General features: G+C 47.9%; 1 protein-coding gene across 1 annotated transcript in view; it reads left to right on the plus strand.

Annotated features, from left to right (window-relative positions):
* TRPC4AP (transient receptor potential cation channel subfamily C member 4 associated protein) overlaps positions 1–22,579 on the plus strand; it is a 1,405,828-nt gene that overhangs the window by 819,756 nt on the left and 563,493 nt on the right. Inside the window, exon 12 of the mRNA XM_069652258.1 lies at positions 5,562–5,663. Coding sequence (XP_069508359.1) covers positions 5,562–5,663 — 102 coding nt within the window. The remainder of the gene's footprint in view (positions 1–5,561; positions 5,664–22,579) is intronic.

Raw genomic sequence — 22,579 nt, forward strand, 5'->3', positions numbered from 1 at the left:
GCAGTCCTCCGGCAGGATGTCGGACCCGGTTCAGGTGCCGCCCTCGGTCGCCCGGGACCTTCTGTGGTGGGCCGTCGAAGGCTACTTGATGAAGGGGGCTCCATTTTGGCTACCCTGGCCGGAGGTGACGATCGTGACGGATGCATCCCTCACGGGATAGGGAGCTCATGCCAACGGGCTGACAGTCAGCGGTCGTTGGTCTCCGTCGGAGTCCAGACTCCATATCAATCTGTTGGAGCTGAGGGCCGTCAGGCTAGCCCTGAAGGCTTTTCTGCCGACTGTGCGAGGAAAGGCTGTCCTGATCATGACGGACAACACTGTGGCCATGCACTACCTCAACAAAAAGGGGGGGGCAGGGTCACTTCCTCTGTGCAGGGAGGCGATGCAGCTCGAGTTCTGGGCCATCCGGCAGGGAGTTTCGATCTCGGCAGTTCATCTGGCCGGAGACGAAAACGTGACGGCGGACGCTCTGAGCAGGCAGAGCGCGATCTCTCACGAGTGGGAGTTGGCTCAGGAGATTCTCCTGGAGATCTTCGCCCTTTGGGGGACCCCTCAAGTGGATCTCTTCGCCTCCAGTGTCAACCGGAAGTGCGAGAGGTTTTGCTCGCGGGAATTTCCTCCGAAAGGAGCCTTAGGCGACGCGTTTGTGGTGGAGTGGTCATTCCCGCTGCTGTACGCGTTTCCTCCAGTCCCCGTCATCCCGCAAGTGCTGCGGAGGTTGCGGAAGTTCGGTTCCCGGATGATCCTCATTGCTCCGGCGTGGGCTCGGAGGACGTGGTACCCGGACCTTCTCGACTTGTCCATCTGCCCTCCACGTCGTCTTCCCTACCGAGACGATCTGCTCTCACGGGAGGGGGGTCAGGTTCTCCATCCAGAGGTCGGATCCCTCAACCTTCACGCTTGGCTTCTGAAAGGTTGAGGTATAAGGATTGGGACCTCCCTGAAGACGTGATGGAGGTGTTGCTTTCGGCCCGAAGGCCCGCAACTAAGTCTCTGTACCGTTGCCGTTGGCGTAAGTTCTGCGACTGGTGCAGAGTTCAGAATGTGGATCCTTTTGCATGTGACATCCCCATGGTTCTGTCCTTTTTGCTTTCTTTGGCCCACAGGGGCTTGCAAGTGGGTACCATTAAAGGTTACCTGGCGGCGCTGTCCATCTTTAAGCGCTCATCTGAAGAATGTTCTTACTTTAATATCCCTTTAATTTCACAGTTTCTGAAAGGGCTCACTAATGTGTTCCCTCCGTCGCCTTTCCTGGTGCCCGGTTGGGATTTAAACCTTGTTCTTAGGTTTCTTATGGGTGCTCCGTTTGAGCCTTTACATTCTTGCCCTTTGAGGCTGTTGACTTTGAAAACTGCGTTTTTAGTTGCGGTTACTTCCGCTCGCAGAGTGAGTGAGTGAGTTACAGGCACTTTCTGTTAAGCCGCCCTTCACTGTATTTCACAAGGACAGGGTTGTCCTTCGAGTTCGTCCTTCTTTTCTTCCAAAGGTAGTGACGGGATTTCATTTGGCCCAGAAGATTGTTCTTCCGGCATTCTATCCTCCTCCGCATCCTGGTAAGGAAGAGGAGAGGCTCCATAGGCTTGATCCTAGGAGAGCTTTGAGCTTTTATGTTTCTCGCATGTCCCGGGTCAGAGTGGACGATCAACTCTTTATTGGTTACGCTGGTAAGCGCTTGGGGCAAGCTGTGACGAAACAGACTTTGTCACGCTGGATTATTTTGGCCATCTCGGAGTGTTACCGCTTGGCGGGTAAGGACCCACCGGCTGGCTTGCGGGCCCATTCTACCAGGGGCGTGGCTGCATCTACTGCCCTGCAGAGGGGTGTTCCTATTCGCAACATCTGTGATGCTGCCACCTGGGCTTCAGTACATACATTTGTACGGCATTATTCCCTCGATTCCATCAGAGGGCAGGATCTGGCCTTTGGCAAGGCGGTCCTTTGCTCTGCTATTTGATTGGCTATTCTAAATTTTGTTTCTAAATTCTTTCCCTCCTCCTTGATTTGGTACTGCTTTGGGAGTCTGTCATAGATATGGAATACGTCGGAGGACCCAATCCCCTCGAAGAACAAGTTACTTTCTTACCTGGTAACGTTCTTTCGATGGGATGGTCCGACGACGTATTCCATATCGCTCCCACCCTGCCTTCCCCACTGCAGAATTTCTGTTGCGATTGCAGCTTACGTTCCGCAAGGCTTTGTGTCGGACTGGCAGTTGACTAATGTCACACGTTCTGGGGGAAAAAACTACAACTGAGGCTACTGGCGTCGTGCGTCCTACTTATCACATCGGATGACGTCGGACGTCGGAGGAGGTCCTCGACGGCGGCGCATCGACGTCATCGACGCAGGACGCAGACGCCGAAAAAGTTTCCGAAGCAGCACAGCTGTGGTGATTACATGTCATAGATATGGAATACGTCGTCGGACCATCCCATCGAAAGAACGTTACCAGGTAAGAAAGTAACTTGTTCTTCTTACCTAAAGGTCCCCGCTCACGGTTGATAACATGAATGTCAATACAAAGGGAGGGCTCTATGGTCTACGCTCGAGAGACCAGGATTATAAATTCAATATTCCCACACTGCTTGAGAAGTCTTTTTTGTAAGATTGGCGGAAGCAGGATCAGAAGGTTTAGTGGCCTCTTCTCGCTCGCCTATCGGAGATCATGTTTCAGAGGTCTTGACTCGCAGCTCTCGTAGGAGACGGAGACTGCAGAGTGATCTCTCTGAGAGGCAAATGCATAAAATTGAGTATGATGCTTCCTCCTTAAAATGCCCAACTCAAGAATCGGATAATTCTCTTCCGATGTCTAAGCCTACTGCACCTAAATCCCTGGGAAGTACTCCATGGGTTGACAACAGTGACACATTAAAGCCTACCCCCATTTTTGATGTTTTCTCTTCCCTGGAAGGGTCTGAGAAACATACAGATTATTTTATGCCATCTAATGATGCCTCGCTAGAGGGGGCTAGACCTAACCCCACTCAACTAGAAAAATCAGTTCTTGCTCAATGGCCAGTATTGCAAAAGAGTTACTCTTATGTACCTGCCCTTTTGACCTTGGACAATTGGCGGACTCAACATTTGGGTAGCAGATTTGCGTTCATCAAGAGTCAATACTGCTTCACAAACTAATGAGCCCCTTAGTCTTGTTGCTGGGATCCAATCATTCAAACGGGACAAGGCCTGTCAAGTTAACATGCACAGTGAGTTGCTGGAGCAGTCCATAAAAAACGATCTCCCTATTAGGGAGCCTGTGGCACCCAGTGGGCCTATTGTGATTACCAACAAAAGGATTGAGCTCTCCAATACTGACATTCCACCCCAGCATACGCTCAGAAATTGGGTCAAAAAGGGACTAGACAACTTTTACAGACGAATACCATATCCAAGGTAGGATCTTCGCAGAATCTAAGCTCAAGAAAGGGTCAAAAGCCTAAAATAGATGACATGAGTATGCATGATTTTGTTATGGACAAGAAAAATTTTGTTATTATTGATATCTGCAAAACTGATGGTTCGGAGCCCAGAGAAGCCTTGCGCTACAAGGTCCTTGCCTGGCTAAGACCGAGAACTGGGCTGGGAGTGGTCAGATTATCTGACCTGAAGATCCTTCGTAGGTTGGATCTAAAAGAGTGGTGCTCGCACTCCAATAATGTTTGCATCTTAGTGGGTTGTGGGTCTAGTACGTTACCTGCATTTTTAAGAAAGTGTAAATACATTCTCAGAGGATCCTCCAATTGTGATCTAATTCTGATGCTCTTACTGCTCCTTTGCATTTTTCATATATCGTGGTGTGCGTTTGTTATTTGTACAACTGTTTGGATTTGTTGTTTTCTGCGCCCCCAAGCTTTGGGTATTGTGGTTCGCATTATAAATTATTAAACATAAACATAAGGTTGTAAGTGAATGGGGAAAGGGGGTAGAGGGAGAAGTGCAGGAGTGGGGTGTCCCCAGGGAATGGGGGTGGGGAAGTGCTGGACGGGCCAAGGTGGTAAGTGCCAGGAGAAAAGGGGGAAAGGGAGGATGAGTAGGGTGGACAGGGAGGACCAAGTTGGGCTAGTCTGGGAAAGGGAGCCTGGGGTGCTGGCAAAGGATGCTTGGGGGACTGGGAGGGGTTGGTCTGGCCTCCGTGTGAATCTGAAGGGATCAGGCCCCAGTCCCAGTGACAGAGGCAGAGTTAGCACGGTAGGGGGAAGGAAGAGAAGAGAAGAAAAGAAAAGGCTTGATAAGTTTTTGAAACTTTAGAAGATCCGTCTCAAGTCTGAGTGGCGGGGTTCCAGAGGGAGGAGCCAGCCGAGGAGAGGATATACCTCCTACTCTCTGCTTGAAGAAACGTTTGATCTACAGAGAGTTGGAGCCCGAAGACCGAAGGATTCTGGCTGGGCCGTATTTCGGGAGAGAAAACTGGATGTAGACAGGTCCCAGGCCCCAGACTAAGACAGCCTTGTGGGTGATGCAAAGGATTTTCAATTTGATACTTGAAAGATTTTAGGGCTGGAGATATGCTGTCCCTAGCCTTGAGGATAAGGATTAGGCTTACGGTCCTATTCTGGATTAGTTGAAGTGGGCAAAGGGAGGAAAGGGGCAGATTGAGGAAAAGGGTGTTGCTGTAGTCTATCCTCGAGAGAGAGCCAGGGCTCTGGAGATGTTGAGCTTCCGGGGGAAGGTGAGGAAAGGTAGAGCTGAAAGTTGGACTTGTTGGCTAGTGTTGCTACCATACACCCTAAGACTACATCTGTGTGCTTCATTATCAGAAGTCCGGGGGAAGGTGTGGCAGGGCAGACATGTAAGTAACGGTTACCCACCATAGTGAATTCTGTACAGCCGTTCACCTTTCCACAGACAACTTCTGCATCCTCTGTTAAGACATGCAGAAAGCATTGGATTGAGGTTTTGAAGCTTATAGATGTGTAAACTGAGACTGGGTGAAGTGAGGATGGGTGCTAGGCCCAAGCATGACCCATTCAGCTATGCTTTGTGAGAAATGCTCAGTCCTCTGATCTGGAGGAACAATATCTTCTGAGAATTCCGAAAGCGAAACATGGAATTCTATTACAGTAATCTCTACATTGCGTAAAGTGTAATTTATCATAAAATATTTAACATACCTACTTGGCAACTAATGACGTTGATCATCTTAAATTTGCATTCTAAGGAATTGGCATCATATACAAGTCCCTTTGATTCTATTGGCTAAATGTAACTTCGCTGTTGCCTTCGTTATCCTTCTGAAGCATGTGCAGATTGATGTACATAATTATAAATGTGTCCTAGAAATCCATTTTATTATTTTATCCCTTTGGTGTATGCGTCGCATATATTATTTGTAGATTTAAAGATGGTACAGTTCCTTTTGTTGAGATTTCACATTTGTATTCCCTCATAAATGACCATCTTGGATGCCATTTGTTCAAGTTTATTTGGAAAAAAGGGAAACATGTTTGCGTTACAATACTGAGTATTTGATTTTAAATGTAAAGTATATTGGGACTTGTGAAAGCTGTCATTTATATTGAGTAATGTTGTTGCCGTCCCATCTTTTCCCATCATTTTTTTAGGAACAAGTATCTGTTGTTAAATAGCCATGAACTTGATGAACTAAGTGTTATTGCTCTTCGAGCAAACATTCCTGAAGTGGAGGCAGTAGTTAACACAGACAGGTAATGTTTTACAATGCTATCCAATCTGAGAGTGGTTCATGAATACAATCACTGGACTAATTATTTGTTAGCAGTTTTAAATGTTTGTTTTTAGTGCAGGTAGATCTGCTGAAATATTTTCAGAGCATTTGTTTTTTGTGTGCATAATTCTTACAAATACAATTGTATAATGGCTAGATTGTTTTTAAGTTATTTTTTTATTTTTAGTCACTTGATGTGGGAGGAATGGTGCAATGCAGAGTACTAGGACAAGCAAAATGGTATATCGCGTGTGTTTGAAAATAAATGATTGTTTCTCCAGTATTGGATCTTTTGTAGATTCACACACTGTTCGAATATATTCCCCATCGTCAGGCTGTGATTCCTCAGTAACAATAAAGCAGTTTCCATTTACGTTTTACAACTGCTGTGACTTTAGTGCTTTTTGTTATTTTGGGTCATATTGCCCCACAACCAATTGATGGGTCTCCCTTAGTTCCACCCCTGAAGGCCATCTTGAGACGTTTTTACTGCCTGGTTTAGAGTCGAGTCCTCAAAAGAATCTCTTAATCTTTTGACAATTTGATTGATATTGCTTAATTTTCTTACTCTACTTCTGTATTTTCAGAAGTACTGGGTTTCCTTTCACCCATCAGTGGGTACGTTTATCGGCTTCTCGCTTCTTCCGGGGGTGCCGCTTCAGCTTCTGTTGTTGAGGTCCTTTGTTTCTGTGGGCACTATGGCAGACTACAGAAACAAAAGCCTCTTCATGGCTTGTTCCACCTGTAGAATATGTATATTGAAGATCTTTACAGTGACTGTGTCATGGTCACTAGGTAAGAGCCTAGTACTCCACTACATACAAGGTCCCAATGGACCCAGTCTTGGCGCCTATGGCACCAAGCTCATTTCAAAGTGTGTTCAGCACAAAGAATATCAGGGGCATGTGTAGCAAGGCCGGGCGGGGCCCGACTATTACTGAGAAGGCACGTGCAGAAGGTGGAAGGAGCAGCCAGGTGGGGCCACAAGGCAGATCCTACAGGGAGTGCCCAGGCTATATAAGCCGGCCCCACCCGAACACTGACGCTTCACGTTAGTTTGCTATCAGCAACGTAACGCTCACCGCCGACCAGAAGAATCTTACCTGATCCAGCACGTGTGCTCCCAGTCTCCGGACCCCTTCGCCACCTACCTGACTCAACGCACGCACTTCCTGCCACCTCGACCATCTTACCTGGAAAGCATCATCGCCGGAGGCCTTGTCACTCACTTCCTCTCTACAATCGCTGCGCGTGCCTTATCTGAGATCACACCATCATCGGAAGCATAACCATCTGCCTTCACTCAGAAGTTGCAGCGCAAGCCTTACCTGTGATCGCTTAGTCGCGGGAAGCCTCGCCATCAGCTCCCGACTCGGCCGCAGTCCTCGACAGATACAACCCAACAACCTTACCTTTTAGGCATTCCATCGACTTGGGACCTTCTTTGGGTGCTGCCTCCATGCGAATCTACGTCTCCAACCACCATCAGGTGCCAGATACTAGGCTCCAGCCATCGCCAACCTACCACACCTGCAAAGAGAGTAAAAGACACAAGGTGAGCGATAGCACAGACTTTAACCCATTAAGGCGGCATCATTTATGAACTTGGTGCAGTCTCATAAATCACCTGCTTAGCTACCAGTGGTGGAAACTCCCGGAGCAGCTTCCGTTTGCCATCACACGCTCTTGGGTCATCTTCATTGCTACAGGGGGGAGAAAGAACAACATACCCTTACGAACAATAAGTGTCATTACAAGGACACGGACAATACGGAAGTCATAAGAACACTTACCTTCCATGCGGAACGGTCGCAGCCGGTCTGGACCTCTGCAATCAGGACCAGTGGCGTAACTAGGGCCATCTGCAGCGCCCCTGCTGAAGGAAAGCAGGACGGGGAGCTCGCCCTTACATACTATCAGGTGAGCCTGCATGGGTAAACCTCTGCGCACCACATTCTGGCACGAAAGGGCAGAAGGGAACCACGATTCCACCATGCTAGTCTCATATTGTTTCACCCTCTCGCCGGAACAGGTCCAGCCTTCCACGCCCTCGAAGAGGCAGCTGTTGGGGGAGAGAGGCGGTCTGAGGGAGTCAACTGCAGGGAGGGCTCCAACCGTGCCCCAACGCCCCCGCAGAGGCCAGGAGAGCGTAACAGACTGTACTGCCTCTAGCTTGACCACAAATTCAACAACTGTTCCATTTGCCAATCATGCTCTCACAGGAGGATGATGGTTTGGTTGGACAAAGTTGCTGGGGCCTCTGATTCGGCCTGTCGGAAGTACTGCTTCTGCCTTGAAGAGGGATTGTGCTCTAGGAGTCTGTTCTGACAGAGTGGTCGAGGTCTCACAAAGATTCTTCCATTGAAAATAGTTAAACAGGGCATACCTCCCACTCTGGGACTGCCACAATGTTGACAGGTGTGTCAACTATATAGTCTTTGACAACATCAGTGACAAACTTGTCCGCAAAGTCTTTGTCCAAAGAGCACCCGTCTGCGTCACCTGCTGGCTTGCACTCGTCTTGTGCTAAGAAGCTCTCGACAACACTCTCATTGACGGCTCATAAGCAGGTCAAGTCATCCATTCATCCTACGACTCGGTCCACGGTCCCGTCAATAACGACCTTGTTGACTACAGAGTTGATGGTGAAGAAGCCTCCATATACAGCTGCTACCACTAAGACTACCTAGTCCACGGTGCATGTCTCCTTGTCTGCAACTCCAAGAGGGGCTTTACAGGCCAGAGATTTTGTAATTGAGCTTTCATTCCTACTGAGGCCTACTCGTACACACCCACTCTTTACACTGGCACCATATGACTTCCTGCTGTTCCCAGACCACCTATTGTCCACCCATAGGACAAATTAGAACATGTCATCGATACAGAATTTGAAGGTGTGTTTTCAGACAAGTATGTGGAGGTTACACCATCTCTTCCAGCATGCACCCCCCCTTCTGTCATGCTGCCCTGAAGTGCACACCCTGCACCCTCAGGGCTGCCTCCCGATCACTCATTGCCTCTTGGCCTCTCCATGGGCAGTTTGTCTATGTTTCTGCAGATTCTAGTCTCTGAATTACAACATAGACTGCCCACTCCGGCTCTTCCTCTTAGTCAGAATCTTCCTGCAGGCCAATGGTCTGCTCCTCTGCCTCAAATTGGAAGCCCCTCGCATGTCTCCCTGCTGACTCTTCCACTTCCTTCCTTCCAATCAGACTGATGTTGAATCGAACGATGACACCTCCTAGGGTGGTGTCTACTCACACATATACTACTGATGAATTTGATGGTATGTTGCCTGGGGATGGTGAACCTGATGACCCTCCACTCAGTTTCCCCGTAATGAGATTGGTTCCTGTCACACTATCCTAGCTTGTGTCCAAAAATCACAGGGGCCAGCATATTGTTTCTCCCAGGTATGGGCTTGTGGTGGTGATTTAGTTTACAACATGTTACCCAAGGATAGGCAAGTACTCTCCTTTCTTCCAGATGCAAGGCGAGCCCAGTGGCAGGATACCCGACCCAGGTTCAACGACCAAAGGGGAGACAGGGAAACCAAGGGACTTGTTCCCAATGTATTCCTATGGCAGAAAGATGGAGGGGGCTGGAGCTGCCACAGAGATGCTTGTGACTGATTTTCCCAGATACCATGATGGATCGATGGGGGTGGGGGATCGCGGGGGGTTGTTTGCTCGCGGCTCAATATTCTGCCCTTATTTCCGATGCATGGTGCCCAGGAATTGGGTGTTCGAAGATTCTCCCGGTCGGGTGTAACTGCAAGATGCAATCCCCGTCCATGAAGAAATGCAGAATGCCAGCATCCTTAAGACACTTCACGGGATGGAGGAAGGCGGGTTCTGCCAACGATCACTGTTTGCAGGTGACAACGGGTGTCCTTCCAGTTGCAATCACAAAAGCCACTCCAGGACAGGTTCCCTTGAAAATAGGAATCTGGAATTCAAGGAGAAGGGAGCTTGTGGCACAAGCTGGCAACCACCAACGTTGCAGACTCGGAACGACGCTGAATGAAAGCCATTCTGATGAGGTAGCGCACAAGAGACCTAGGCAGTCCACAGGACAGTCCAGGTACACTTACGAAAGCTCTGAAGGGCTGGTTTCTTGAGAAGTGTTGAATCTGTTGGCTGTCTCCACGACCACCAGTCTGCATTCAGAGCAGCCAGAGGCACGGAAACTGCTTTCCTGAGCACATGTGAAGACTTGCTTTCAAACCTAGACTCCAACAATCCTTCTCTTCTCATCCTCCTTGATCTGTCCTCTACCTTAGACAATGTCAATCATGTCACCCTCTTGAATCGACTCTGTGATACTCTGGGCATCACCGACTGGGCACTGGCTTGGCTGAACGCCTTACCTTTCGAATCGGCCTTCCCAGGTTCAGATTAGCCCTTTGCTCTCCTCAATCTCTACCTGTGGCGTCCCTCAGGGCTCTATCCTCTAGCTGTGGCTTTTTAACCTTTACCTTGCCCCTCTTGCCCACTTGATCTTCACCTTCTCTTCTCACTTCATGTTATACGGATGACACTCGGCTCTCCTTTAAGCTTCCCAGCTCCGCTTCCTTTCCTTCCTCTCTCATTCCCGATTGTCTGACTGCCGTTAAGGCAGGGTGTGCTGCTAATGATCTCTTTCTTAACGTCAGTAAGACTGAGATCCTTCTCACTGGAACTACCAATCCCCCCAACCCCCTGCCCTTCTATTCTCTGGTCGCCCTCCTTGAGCCACTTCTCACCCTCTTGTGAGGCAAAAAACCTGGGTGTCATCTTCGACTCCTCTCTCTCCTTCTCTCCTCATATCGCTGACCTTGCCAAGGAGGCCCACTTTCAGCTTCACCTCCTCGGAGGCATTCTCCCTTTCCTCACCTTCCCCCAGAAACTCAATGTCTCTAGAGCTCTGGTTCTCTCCAGGCTAGACTACTGCAACAACCTCTTCCTCAATCTGCCTCTCTTCCCTCCGCCCTCTTCAACTAATCCAGAATCGGACTGCAAGACTTATCCTTGGCCTCAAGCCCAGGGACTGCATCTCTCCAGCCCTAATATATCTCCACTGGGTCGCAGTGGCTGCAAGGATGACATTCAAGACCCTCTGCATCATCCACAAGGCTTTCTGGGGCCCGGGACCATGCTACATCCAACTGTCTCTCCCTAAATAACCCCCCCAAACCACCCCCCCTCCTCCCCCCCCGGCTAGTGTCATTCGGTCCTCTAGCTCAAACTCTCTGCAGGTCAGACGTTTCTCCAAACGGAGTGGGAGGCTGGGGGTAGATCTTTCTTCAGCAGTAGCCTCCCTCTGGAATGGCCTCCCCTGCCCCTCGCAGACTTCAACCAGATCTCCTCAAGTTCGGTAAGCTTCTCAAGACTTTCCTATTCTCCTCCTCCATCCCCCTCCCCTTTCCTTGCTAACTCCCCCCTACCGCAGCAACTGGCTGCCTGGTTCCTTCTGAGTCATACAGGGGCAAGGCCCTCCCCCCGAACAGTCTGGCAAGCCACTCCTTACCAGCCCTTGCCTTTGGGCACCTCCCTTCACTAGATTACTTAGCGTAATCTACCCCTCCTCACCCTTGTTGATGCTTACCCCGTCCCCCAGTGCACTTGGCCTATAAGCCATTGGCCTCTTACCCAGCCCATTTGCTGTGTGCTGCACTTGCTGTGTGCTGCACTTGCTGTGTGCTGCACTTGCTGTGTGCTGCACTTGCTGTGTGCTGCACTTGCTGTGTGCTGCACTTGCTGTGTGCTGCACTTGCTGTGTGCTGCACTTGCTGTGTGCTGCACTTGCTTGATCTGAATGTCACACGGCCTAGTAGGACCGTTAATGTTGTATCCTCCTCTCTTCCCCCCCTCTCCCTCTTAGTCTTGTGGCACCTGGAAACACTTTCTGCTGTATAGGCGCCATACAAATGTTCAATCAATAAATAAACTAAATGAAGGCAATGAGGCTAGCTGATCCCACTCGTCCATGGGCTGGGTCTACGGAGATCGGGCAGAGGAGCGAGCAGGGTTTCCCCGGGCCAGGCACTCGAGGGGATACTGGGCCTCTTCAGGAGTTGTCTTCAGGTCAATGGGCTGCTCTTCTTCGAGGGATTCTTGGCTCCAAGGTGGATCTGAAGTCTTCTTCTTATCCAAAATCTGAGCTGGGAGCAATTGCAAGCTGTTAGGCCAAGTTTGTATGCAGTACCCTTAGGGTGCACTACAACAACACTGACTACTGGTAATAGGAAACCCAACCTTTGGTATAAGCTTGTGCTACAGAGTTTGGTAGCATGTTGGGCAGCCAGGCTTATCTCAAGAGGGGTTAATGTGAGCTGTAGGAGTTAGAGATTCACAGTGACAAGTATTCAAATAAACACTTACACACAAGTTTTCTTGAATAAACAATTATTAATGTATCAGTCATTTAGAATAAACCTTCAGAAGGGAGCAACATAAAAAGCAACACACAAATATACTTCTATACTATACACTCTTAGTTTCTAAATCAGTAAAGACCCTTTTGGGATGGCCCACAGACACAACCTACACCCTCAGGTGACTTCAATAGCTAGGGTGCTGGACACATTAATATCTTACTGTTTGCATTTAAAATGCTGTTAGAAGTTGGTAAAAGGAAAAGATTATTAGAACAAACAAGAGACGACAAATATTATTAAATAGGCAAATACCTTTAGGATCCCCTGTGCAGGGTCATTCAGTATAGTAGGCTAGGCCAAAGTCAATGGGCAAAAATCTTATATAGGATGAAGCACCTCTGGTAGGTAAGTAGACAAGTCTTTGCACATGTTTTGAAGTCTTTGAAGAAAAGAAGAATCAAATGTAGAGCCACACGCTGTTTAGACTTGTGAGTGGTAGAAGATGCAAGCAACTCTAAAATGAGGTAAGTTCTCATTTCAGATTTTACAGTACCGTTTTTATTGAAGAAAAAGTGCAGCAGATGACTTTTGTTCCTGAGCAGATCTGCAGATCTCTCTGTTCCTGGGCCTCAGTCATGGGGACAAGAGGGAGCACTTCAGGGGAGTCCTGCACTACACTGGGACAGTCACCGCTCTCAATCGGCAATCTTTCCAAGAAGTGGCACTTCAGTGTTTCAGCTCCTCACGACTACCGCAAATAGCAACACCGCTATTCCTGGCTGTCGAGATGGACTTTCCTTGCTTCTGGGGTCCTGCACTCTGTTGAGGGAGCTCAGGCTCGGTCAGTCCTGCTTCCTGGAGGTCTTGGCCAACTTAAAAGCAATGCACACAATCTGGTGTTCATCTCCCTAGCTATTCGGTTTCCAGCAGCAACTCTGTGGAAATAAAACCAGCTCAGAGAGAATGTCCAGGTGGCTTACTTTGGAGTTGATTGGTCCCACCAACTGAAGGGTAGAAGTCGTCCTTGCAGGGGCTTCTCTCTCGATACAAATTTGGAGTTTCATCACAGCAGCAGGGCTTCACCGGGCAAACCAAATGGTCCAGGAGTTGCAGCAGGCGTCCTCTTCAAGTTCTTCTTCGGTTCCTTCGTCCAGTGGTCGACTCTACCTTCCAAGCCAAAAGCCTCGCCTTTTATTCAGTTCTCTCCCATTCATTCCAGCCCAGCTGTCCGTCACCCAGCAGTGTGGCTGTCATTGCCGGACAGTCAGCCGCCCAATCACTACAGAGTACATTTGGGTCTCCTAGGAGACTAAGCACAGGGAGTTTCGGGCACCTCCCTCATTGCCTGCCCCTCCCAGACACCCTGGAGCCAGAGCCGGACTTCACTCGTGAATCCCGCCAAAGGCAAAGCGAACAATGGGACCAAACTTGGTTTGGCGCGCAGAGTAAATCTCAAGAAGGACCTTTCCACAAAGAAATGGTGAAAAAAGAAGACCGGGCCATTTTGATGAAAATTGCACCCTTGGGTGCATTACTGCAGCTGCAAACGCAGCCCGCTGTAAAAGCACACCATGATAGTTAAAACGAAACCACTGCCATCAGCCATTCAGTGAGGAAAGGGTAACATAAAATTGTTACATGAGAAGCTAGACAAAGGGGATACTAGGTAACCCCTCCAGCATCCTATTGGTAGATAGTGTGTGCTGGGTCTAGAAAGTTACAAATGTAAAGTCAATTTCACTTTACTGCTCTGGGAAACAGTAGTTTATCCCAGAGAAGGTATTTAAACCTTTGGGAAACCTGAAAGACTTCTCTGTGCCACTGCACTGAAGTTGCTGTGTGACACAATGTAAAAGATGATGCCTATGGAGTTTTTCAGACTCCACAACCAAAAGAAACAGTGTTAAAAATCACATTAAAATACATGAGTGGGGAAAAAGGGTTTAACTCGCTGCAGGTAAAAAAAAAATCAAGTCTTCAAAATCCAGTAAAGTTGCTGGGGCTCTCTAAGGTGGAGGGAATTAGCACATTTCTGAGAATTCTCCCCAACACAAGCCTACCATTAAGTATCTGCACCGTTCAAACAGCCAGTAGTTATCCAGTGAGGGTGAACTACTTATTTCACATCCGCCCCAGTAGCACCAGTGATGTGGACTGGAACTAGACAGTCCCAGCCCTCCTCCTGGGCCACCACACACACACAAAGGCTTTTCTGGGAAAGTGCATGACCTTATAAGGACTTTTGTGACCTCAGAAGGCAGGAAGCAGGCCAAACTCCAATATGGCCAAAGAACAAGCAAAAATCTGGTGGCACAGCAATTTTAAGGCACTAGTCACTTTTAATAGCCATACACAGAAAACACGAATATGCGTTCCAAACATATGTATAAACGAGATAAAAGTAACTTGCCACCAGCTTATCTTTTAGAACAAATAAAAGCAACACGCAATCCCAAATGTTAAACGGTAGGGTGTTACAAAAGTATCACCATTGCACTGCAAGAAGCTCTGTGCAATATAAAATACAAGAATTCCAAAGGCAAACAAACTTTTACAGTACTGATGGACTGCTCAGTTTCCCCATAACAAGGAAGCGTAAGGGAAGTGAAGCTGAAGGCTTTGCTGCTCTTCCAAAAGTCAGGACAGGATTTAAGACGGAGCCATAAAAATGGGGTTCCATAGGAAAACTATGAAGAGCGAGTTGCAAAAAGAAAATCTTTCCCAACACGCTTCCTCTCAAAACAGTGGTCAATCTCCAGGGACACATTTGAAGGTTCAGAGCATCTCGAACCTCGTTGAGACTGGTTGGTCCTACTAGTCCAGGGCTTAAAGCGTCACACAGGGCCTTCAGAGATTAGGTAGTCCAACAGGACTTCGCCGGGCCAGATGCAGGAAGGGTTGCCGGGCTTCTTTGGATTTTCAGCCGGCGGCTGTTCTACACAGGTTTCTTGGCTCCAATGCTGATCGATAGAAATGGCTGCAGGAGTCCTCTTTTTATCCAAAATCCAGCCTGGAAGCAAGGCCAAGCCCACCAATGTTAAGGATCTGCACCATTCAAACAGCCCGTAGTTGTCCAATCAGGGACAACTATTGTTTTCACTGGTTCCTCACACCCAGACATGGCACCACAGATGTGGAGTGGGACTAGACAGTCCCACTCACTTACTGGGCCCCCACCACACACGTGCACACACTAATCACTAGCTCACGAAAACTGCACATTCCCCAGGCAAGTGCATAACTTATATGGGGATTTCCTGACCTGACAAGGCATGAAGGTCAGACTACAGTGTAGTAAAAGAACAAGCGAAAATTGCGTGGCCATTTTATGGTACTAGCCATGTTTAGTAGCTAAATGCGGTAAACATGAATGTGCACACTAGAAGTAACACACATGGTAAAAAAATAGAATTGCTTCCGCCAGCTTGTCTTTAAGCACATAAAAGTAACCAACAATTCCAAGTGTAAAAGGCTAGGTTGATGCAACAGTATCCCCATTGTTCTGCATTGTAAGATGTGTTCAATGTTAAAAAGTTACAAAACGTAAAGGACAAAAAGGTGGAAAAAAGGGAAACAGTTTTTCAGTAGGACAGATCAGTTGCCCCATAATAAATGAGCAAAAGGTAGGGGGAAGTGAAGCTGAAGGCTTTAGCCCCCCAGCCACAAAAAAGTAAGAACAGTTTCAAAAACAAAGCAAACCGATTTGAGAGTCCATATGATAATAGAGAAATCTTTCCTAACACTCCAAAACAGGAAATCCCTGTCGGGGATGATGTTGTCCTGAATTCCCCAAGTCAAGCACTGAAGGCATTGGATGAGGCCTCTCTAAGATTTTCTCAGCGTCCGGGTGAAGCAAATCTCTGGCTCCTGGGAGGACAAGGTTCTTCTGATAAGTCCCTTCCGGAACAGTCTATGCTGGTGTATGCTTCACTTCCAATCTCCCCCAAGGAGCGCCCTTTCGACTCCCGGGCTGTTAGGTCACAGTAATGACTGTCACATCCATAGAGTGGCACCCGTTTCACCATTCTGCCGATGGATACTCTGTCCCTGTGGACATGGCCTCTAACCCACAAGATGCTCCTCATTCCACCCCACCTTCCAGGAATACACAAGGCGGTGGCAGATTCCCTAAACTGAGAACTGCGATCCAGCCATGAGTGGGAGCTTCTACAAAGCCAAGGTCACAGCATTGTCATGAGGTGGAGAGTTTCAGACATCCATATTTGTTATTGAGGGAAACAAAACGTGTGTGGCTTTTGCCAGTAGGTTGCGTCATGCAGGGTATCTGGGGACGCCATCACGTTCCCTTGGGTCGCGATGTTTCTGTCTGCGTTTCCCCCAATTCCTCTCATGCCTCAAGTACTCCATGTTTTCAGACAGCAGCAGTGCAGGCTGATATTGTTGGCCCCGGCTTGGCTAAGACAGTTCTGGTTCCCAGACCTCCTCAGTCTCATCAGCTTGCCCCATCAAACTGCCTCCACTCTTCAACTTTCTGTCCAGGGCCGGCGAGCCAGCACTAAATCATGATTCAGCCTCCCTCAATTTGACAGACTAGCCCCCTGTATTGCTAGAATTTTGATGTATCCCTATGCTTCCTGACTGTCGGGATGTTCTTGCCATGGCACGGGCATCCTCCACGGTTTCCAGCTACAAGAGTATGTTTAAGCGTTTTTCCATTTGGTGAATGGACCAGGGACTTTGACCCCTTCTGCATACTGTGAAATACCTGGGGGTATCTCACATACCAAACCTCAAGAAACTCTTATTCAGGTGGCCAACAAAGGGCTGATCCACTCAGATCCCAACTCTAGGGGTGAAAGAGGGAAAAAGGCTCACTGGGATGGGTAAGTTCAGGGTTATACTTGAGGGAATAACCCTAGGGAGACATAGTATTGTACCAGAGAGGGAGAGGAAGGAGAGTTCCCCGACATCTTCGTAGGCTGTAAGTCTGCCTCCCTTCCTCCCATTAGATCTCTCCTGCCCCAACCCGACGTGCCCTTCAGATCTGATAAATACCCTGGGAGCACGAACCCCGGTAGAATCAAAATCGCCTCTCAGAATCCTTGAATTTCCTGTACCCTAGTTGACTACTCCAAGTGTTAGGCAGAAACCTGTGCAGTTTCCTTAGGGACCACTGCAAAAAGTTTAAGACTACAGGAGTAAGCAGTAAACCCAATTAGTAGCAGTCTGCACCACCCAGATGAGCAGTCAGACTTCTCTCAAGAAGAGTTAGTCAGTATATAGAGTATACACAATAGTGCTAAAAACACAGTAGCACAAGCAAACACTGACCAGAGCTTTGGTATAAAAGTATATAATTATTTATTTAAAAACACACTTGTAAAAAATACACTGGCACTAATATGTCAAGCAAGTTCAAACACAGTCACTATAAGTATATACACCTCCATAGTTAATTATTCGACAAGTCTAGGTTAAGGCACCACCTATTTAGCAAAACAGAGGTGAGTGCGTAACCGTAGATGGCACTCCAATAATTTTTTAAAAAGGGAGAGAAAAGGCAGAATAGGAAAATAACACAGTACCAACACTTTTAAGAAACCACAGCAAGTCAAGAAAGGCAGGGTGTACTGTATAGCAAAAAGTTCATAGGCCAGGCCCACTCTTGGAGAGAGCAAGGTGGAATGTGCCCAAGATCACACAGTGGAAATGCACTCAAAGTCTTTGCAGAAAAGTCAAGAGGTTGGATCAAGTCAGAAAGGTAAAGTTAACAGGTCCGAGGTCACCCCAGGATAGAGAGTCAAGGATTTACGGGACACCTTGGACAATCTGCTGTTGCAAGAGAGACCAGGTGGGACACAGTACCTGAAATGGTGAGAAAGCTCCAGCGGGGGCAGTTGTTCTTGGCAGCGGGTGCAAGTTTGGGCTTCGTCCATGGGAAGAGAAGATCTCGACGTGGAGGAAAGCTGGAGGTGGTTGCACTGCCAGGGAAGAAACCAGCCGCAGAGTTTCCCGGTTAAAAGGTACGACCCTTTTATTTGCGGTAGTGGTGAAGCGTGGCTATCCGGCCGCCGGGGTGCTTGGCAAGGGCGATTTGACCACGAGACGATCCAGGAAGGCGAAAAAGGCGAACTGGTTGGTCCCACCAGCTCAAAGGGAAGAAGACTCCTGGAAGAAGATCTCCTCTGTCGTCGGAGAAGTGGTGAGTTCGTACAGCAGGGCTCCACCGGTGGTGTCGTCCTTGTAGATGGCTCGGCTTCTCCCCTCTTCGGATTCTTTAGGTCATGTGGCGACTTCTGAAGTTCCAGTGCCCAAAGCCCTGCTTTTATGCAGCAAAACCCCCATTCATCAGCCTAGCTGTCACTCAAACATGCTAAGTGGTGAGCCGGGCGGCTCACCACTGGGCCAATCACACAAGAGTGCGACTTGAGTTGCCAAGGCAACTCAGTCCAGGGTGGCTAATCCCCCTCCCACACATCCTGTTGACCCCAGACAGAGTGGCACCATTTGGAGGGCTTCTGTGGAGAAGCCCGCCAAAAAGTGGAACAAAGGGCTCGACTTGGGTTAGAGTTTCAGAGGGGAACACAAACCGAGTCCTGGCAAAAGACCCAACCGGGGATTAAATATTAAATAAATAACCCGGCGGTATCTTTAACATTGCACCAAAAAGTGGTGCGTTTAAAATGAATGGGAAAATCCCATAGGAAATATTCCGGGAGAATATTTTGCATGGTATCCACTGCCACCAGCCAGAAACTCGACAAGGGGGGACTGGACAGTGCCCCCTTGGAAAACAGACCCAGGGGCAATCGAATTACTCCTACCAGTACTTCCACAATATGATGGTTGGTACTGGTTCTGTTCACAATTTGAGACCAGTAAAGCCAATGGTGACTTTACATGCCCTGGGAGACAGTAGTCCGTCCCAGGGTATGGCGTCTGTTTGGGGGTCACTATGACACCCCTGTGTTACTGCATTGAGGGTGCTGTGTAACACACATACCAAAAACACATAAAGCCCTATGGAGTAAAAGACCCCATAGCCCATAAAACACATTACATAGTCAAAGGACATTCTCAAATCATGCTTAAGAGTGGGAGAAAAAGAGTCTCACTCTTAGCAGGAGAAAAAAATAAACCCCAAAAATCCAGCAAAGCTGCTGGGGGACTCACTAGGTTTGGGAAATTAACCTTAACAGAGAATTTTCCTAACACTACCAATCATTCCTCTTCCGGTCCGTCTGATTTCTTTTCGTACTACCAACCTGCTCAGATAAAATAATACAGTTCTCACAATCCTGTATGTTCTATGTTCTGTTGTCGATCCCAGTCGTTCTCGTCCATTTCACAAACCTTCCCTATCCCGTAGGATGCTCGGACACTCCAGGCCCTCCCCTTTCCAATACAAATACTATAATTTCCGATAACATCTTATCCCCATCCTATCACACAGAACATGTACAAACTCTACCTCTCCCCTTTTTCAGTACGAACATTTTTGCACAACGGACTCGTATGCAACCTGTTCACCTGACATGTCCCAACCCTAACGTCAGCAAAGTCAGTCACAGGTGGGGGCCATGGTCAAAGCAGTTTACTATTCAATGCGGATGCTCAGCAATGTGCTACTATTCCTACATGTGGAACACCACGCTCGTGTTGTGTGGGCCAGGACATAACCACCTGGACTACTCTAACAGCTTGATGATGGGCATCCGGCCCAAGCAAATTTATAGGCTGCAGAAGGCTCAGAATGCTGTGGTCAGGCTGGTAGGGTGGCTGGGTAGAAGGGATCAGGTCTCCCCTCTGCGCAGAACTCTTCACTGGTTGGCGGTCGAGGACCAGATTCAATTTAAAGTTGCCTGCCTAATTTTTAAGTGCGTAAATGGGCTGGCCCCAGAGAATGTCAGTGCTAAAGTTTGCCGCCATTTTCCTGCAAGGGTGTTGCGTGCAGGGGACCAGTTACTGCTGAGCATTCTGCGCACAATGTGTCTCTAGAGGCGTTGGGAGGTTCGGGGTCTACGGACCCAAACTCTGGAACAAGCTACCATTTGGAAATTAGGTCTTGCTAGACAATGTCTCAATGTCTCGGTTCTGGAAAGGCGCTTAAAACCTTGCTGTGTAAATAGGAGTTGGCCAGCTTAAGGAGGGTTTATGCATAAGAGTAATTCATGCCTCGTTCTGAGGCATTTGTCACCATCTGCGCCTGTATATAGGTAAGTGTCTAGAGCGCCGGAACGTCATTTCACCAAAATGCCAGTGGTAGCGGAAGTGACATCACATGACCCTTGACCCCTGACATCACAGGAAGTGATGTAATTTGACCCCACCCCGAAGCAATATCACAGGAAGCGATGGAGCACGACCTTTCACCCCTTGACAAAACAGGAAGTGGCTTAACATAGCATTGCTCCTGAGTACACTGAGAAAAATGTTTCGATAGCACTATAATGATATACATTTCATACAAGAATGGATTGATGTATGTATCATTAAGATCAGTGTGTATAGGCCAATATTATCAAATTAATGTGACTGCAAGCAGACATCCATGGCCAAATGATGATCATGATGTGTTATTATATAGCACTTACGCTTAAGCAATTTATATAGAACAAATATACATACAATATCACCCAACCTGTGTTGGTACTCATTTATCAACCTTAGAAGGATGAAAGGCTGAGTTGAGGTGTTAAAGAACAGACTAAATCAGTGACTCACCACCTGAAGTGGGCTTGAAATAAACCTTTAATGAGTCTAGCAATTATTGTAATTTATTCCAGAAAGACAAATTATTTGGTATCCCTATTCTTTCTTATTTAGGGTCACTGCTGAAAGTGTTAGAATTGTGGAGCCACTGTTTTTTTTTTCTTTGTTTTTTTTCTAAGAGGCCTGAACAAGAAAGCCAGATACTCCAGAAGCCGAGTCACATGGCACTGGCCACAGCCCAGGTCTTTCATTAAAACAATGCTAAATGATGTCCCTGTCGGAGCACGGTACAAATGCTCAAATCAAATTGACTTCAATTACACACACCTCACAGCCCTTCCTTTTCCCCACAGGGATAAAAGGTGGAGCAAAAAAGCACAGTGGGAGAAAGGCGAGCACGGCAGACAGCACGACGAGATGGCTAATCGGCCACAGCAGTTAAAAAGGAGAAAGGCGGCAGGAATCGAGAGAGTGGCGAGGAGAGGAGTGACCATGCCCTTATTGTCCCAGACCCGCAGAACCTTCGTGGAAGAGATCCTAAGACCGTGAACAATAGCACAAGTGTCTTGCAGCAGATGTCAACGGTACACAGGGCGTCTACGCCGATAAGCAGGAGTGAGTGAAGCTCCCACGCCCAAAGTACCGGCCTTGACTCCAGAGAAAAGAAATGCCAAGCGGTTCATCACAGCTGGTGAGTCGAGGTGAGAACCGATAAGAATCGGGCTGTGTTGAAAGAGAATCACAAACTGGCATGTTTGAACCAAGTTCAATGAACTGTGAAAGAACTGTACAAAGTGTTAAGGGGAGACCAGCTGCTGAGGGAAACCAGCACCATGTGTGTGCTAACTCAAGAGACTGATCGATCCCCATTTGAGAGAATCTACAGATACCAGAAGGCCATAGGAGGGACACCGAAATAGGTCAAAGTGGCCATACTGAGGGTCAAGTAAAATCCCTGTACCTTTGAAAGACTTTGATCTCCAAACTTTGTGAAAGAAAGGGAGGTGAATCCTGGAAACAATTGTGAATGTGAAGTTGGCAAGAGTGAACCCGATCGAGTGATGCTGACAAGAGGGGCAAAGTCTAAAGTCCTGAGAAACAGTGTTGACAGACGTGAACCCGGCCAAGGCATGTCCACTATGAACCGTTTAAAAAGACATTGAGAAACTAAAGAGAAGAGAGCCATAGTGTACACAGAGGAAAGGCTGAGATTTGAGAGGGGTTTGAGCCCGACCGAAGGAGATCCAGGGGGGAAGCTATCATCCAAACTTCATTTGAGAAAAGAACTGATATATATAATTGTGGAATACGATACATGAGAGGTCAGCGCCCAGAAGAGGGGGACCGAGGGGTGAACCATTATCACTCTAACAAACTTTTAGTTGGTTAAAGGAACTTTAGCTTTGTTTTGCGAACACTTCAGCGCCTCGAAGGCAAGAGACTTTCAAAGGAAAGAAGACTTGGCCATCCACGGTCCTGAGAGCTGCAATTAGAACGGTCGTCTCATGCTGGAGAAGCTCAAGTGTGTGCTGTGCTCCAGGATCCCACCTTGCCCCGTGCACAAAACATGAGGACGGGAGACCCATGCTATCACATCTGGACATATTATTTCAGAACCCTTCTTTCTTTTCTTGAAAACCACCCCACACCCTTTTTTGTATTAGTTGTAAGGTTTGTCAATCGGTTTCTTAGTATAGCCCCTTTTATTTGACACAACACCACTAGGACTGCCTTATTTTTCATTTGATGGTCGACGCTTGCTCCGATCCTAGATTTAGATTAGGTGTTTTTCCAACCTGCATACAGAATTGATTGTTCAATAAACACCCTTGAACTGTGATCACTTGTCTGTCTTACTTGTTGCC

The sequence above is a fragment of the Ambystoma mexicanum genome, chromosome 3p (assembly GCF_040938575.1).
Source record: "Ambystoma mexicanum isolate Mex_15411 chromosome 3p, UKY_AmexF1_1, whole genome shotgun sequence".
NCBI lineage: Eukaryota > Metazoa > Chordata > Amphibia > Caudata > Ambystomatidae > Ambystoma > Ambystoma mexicanum.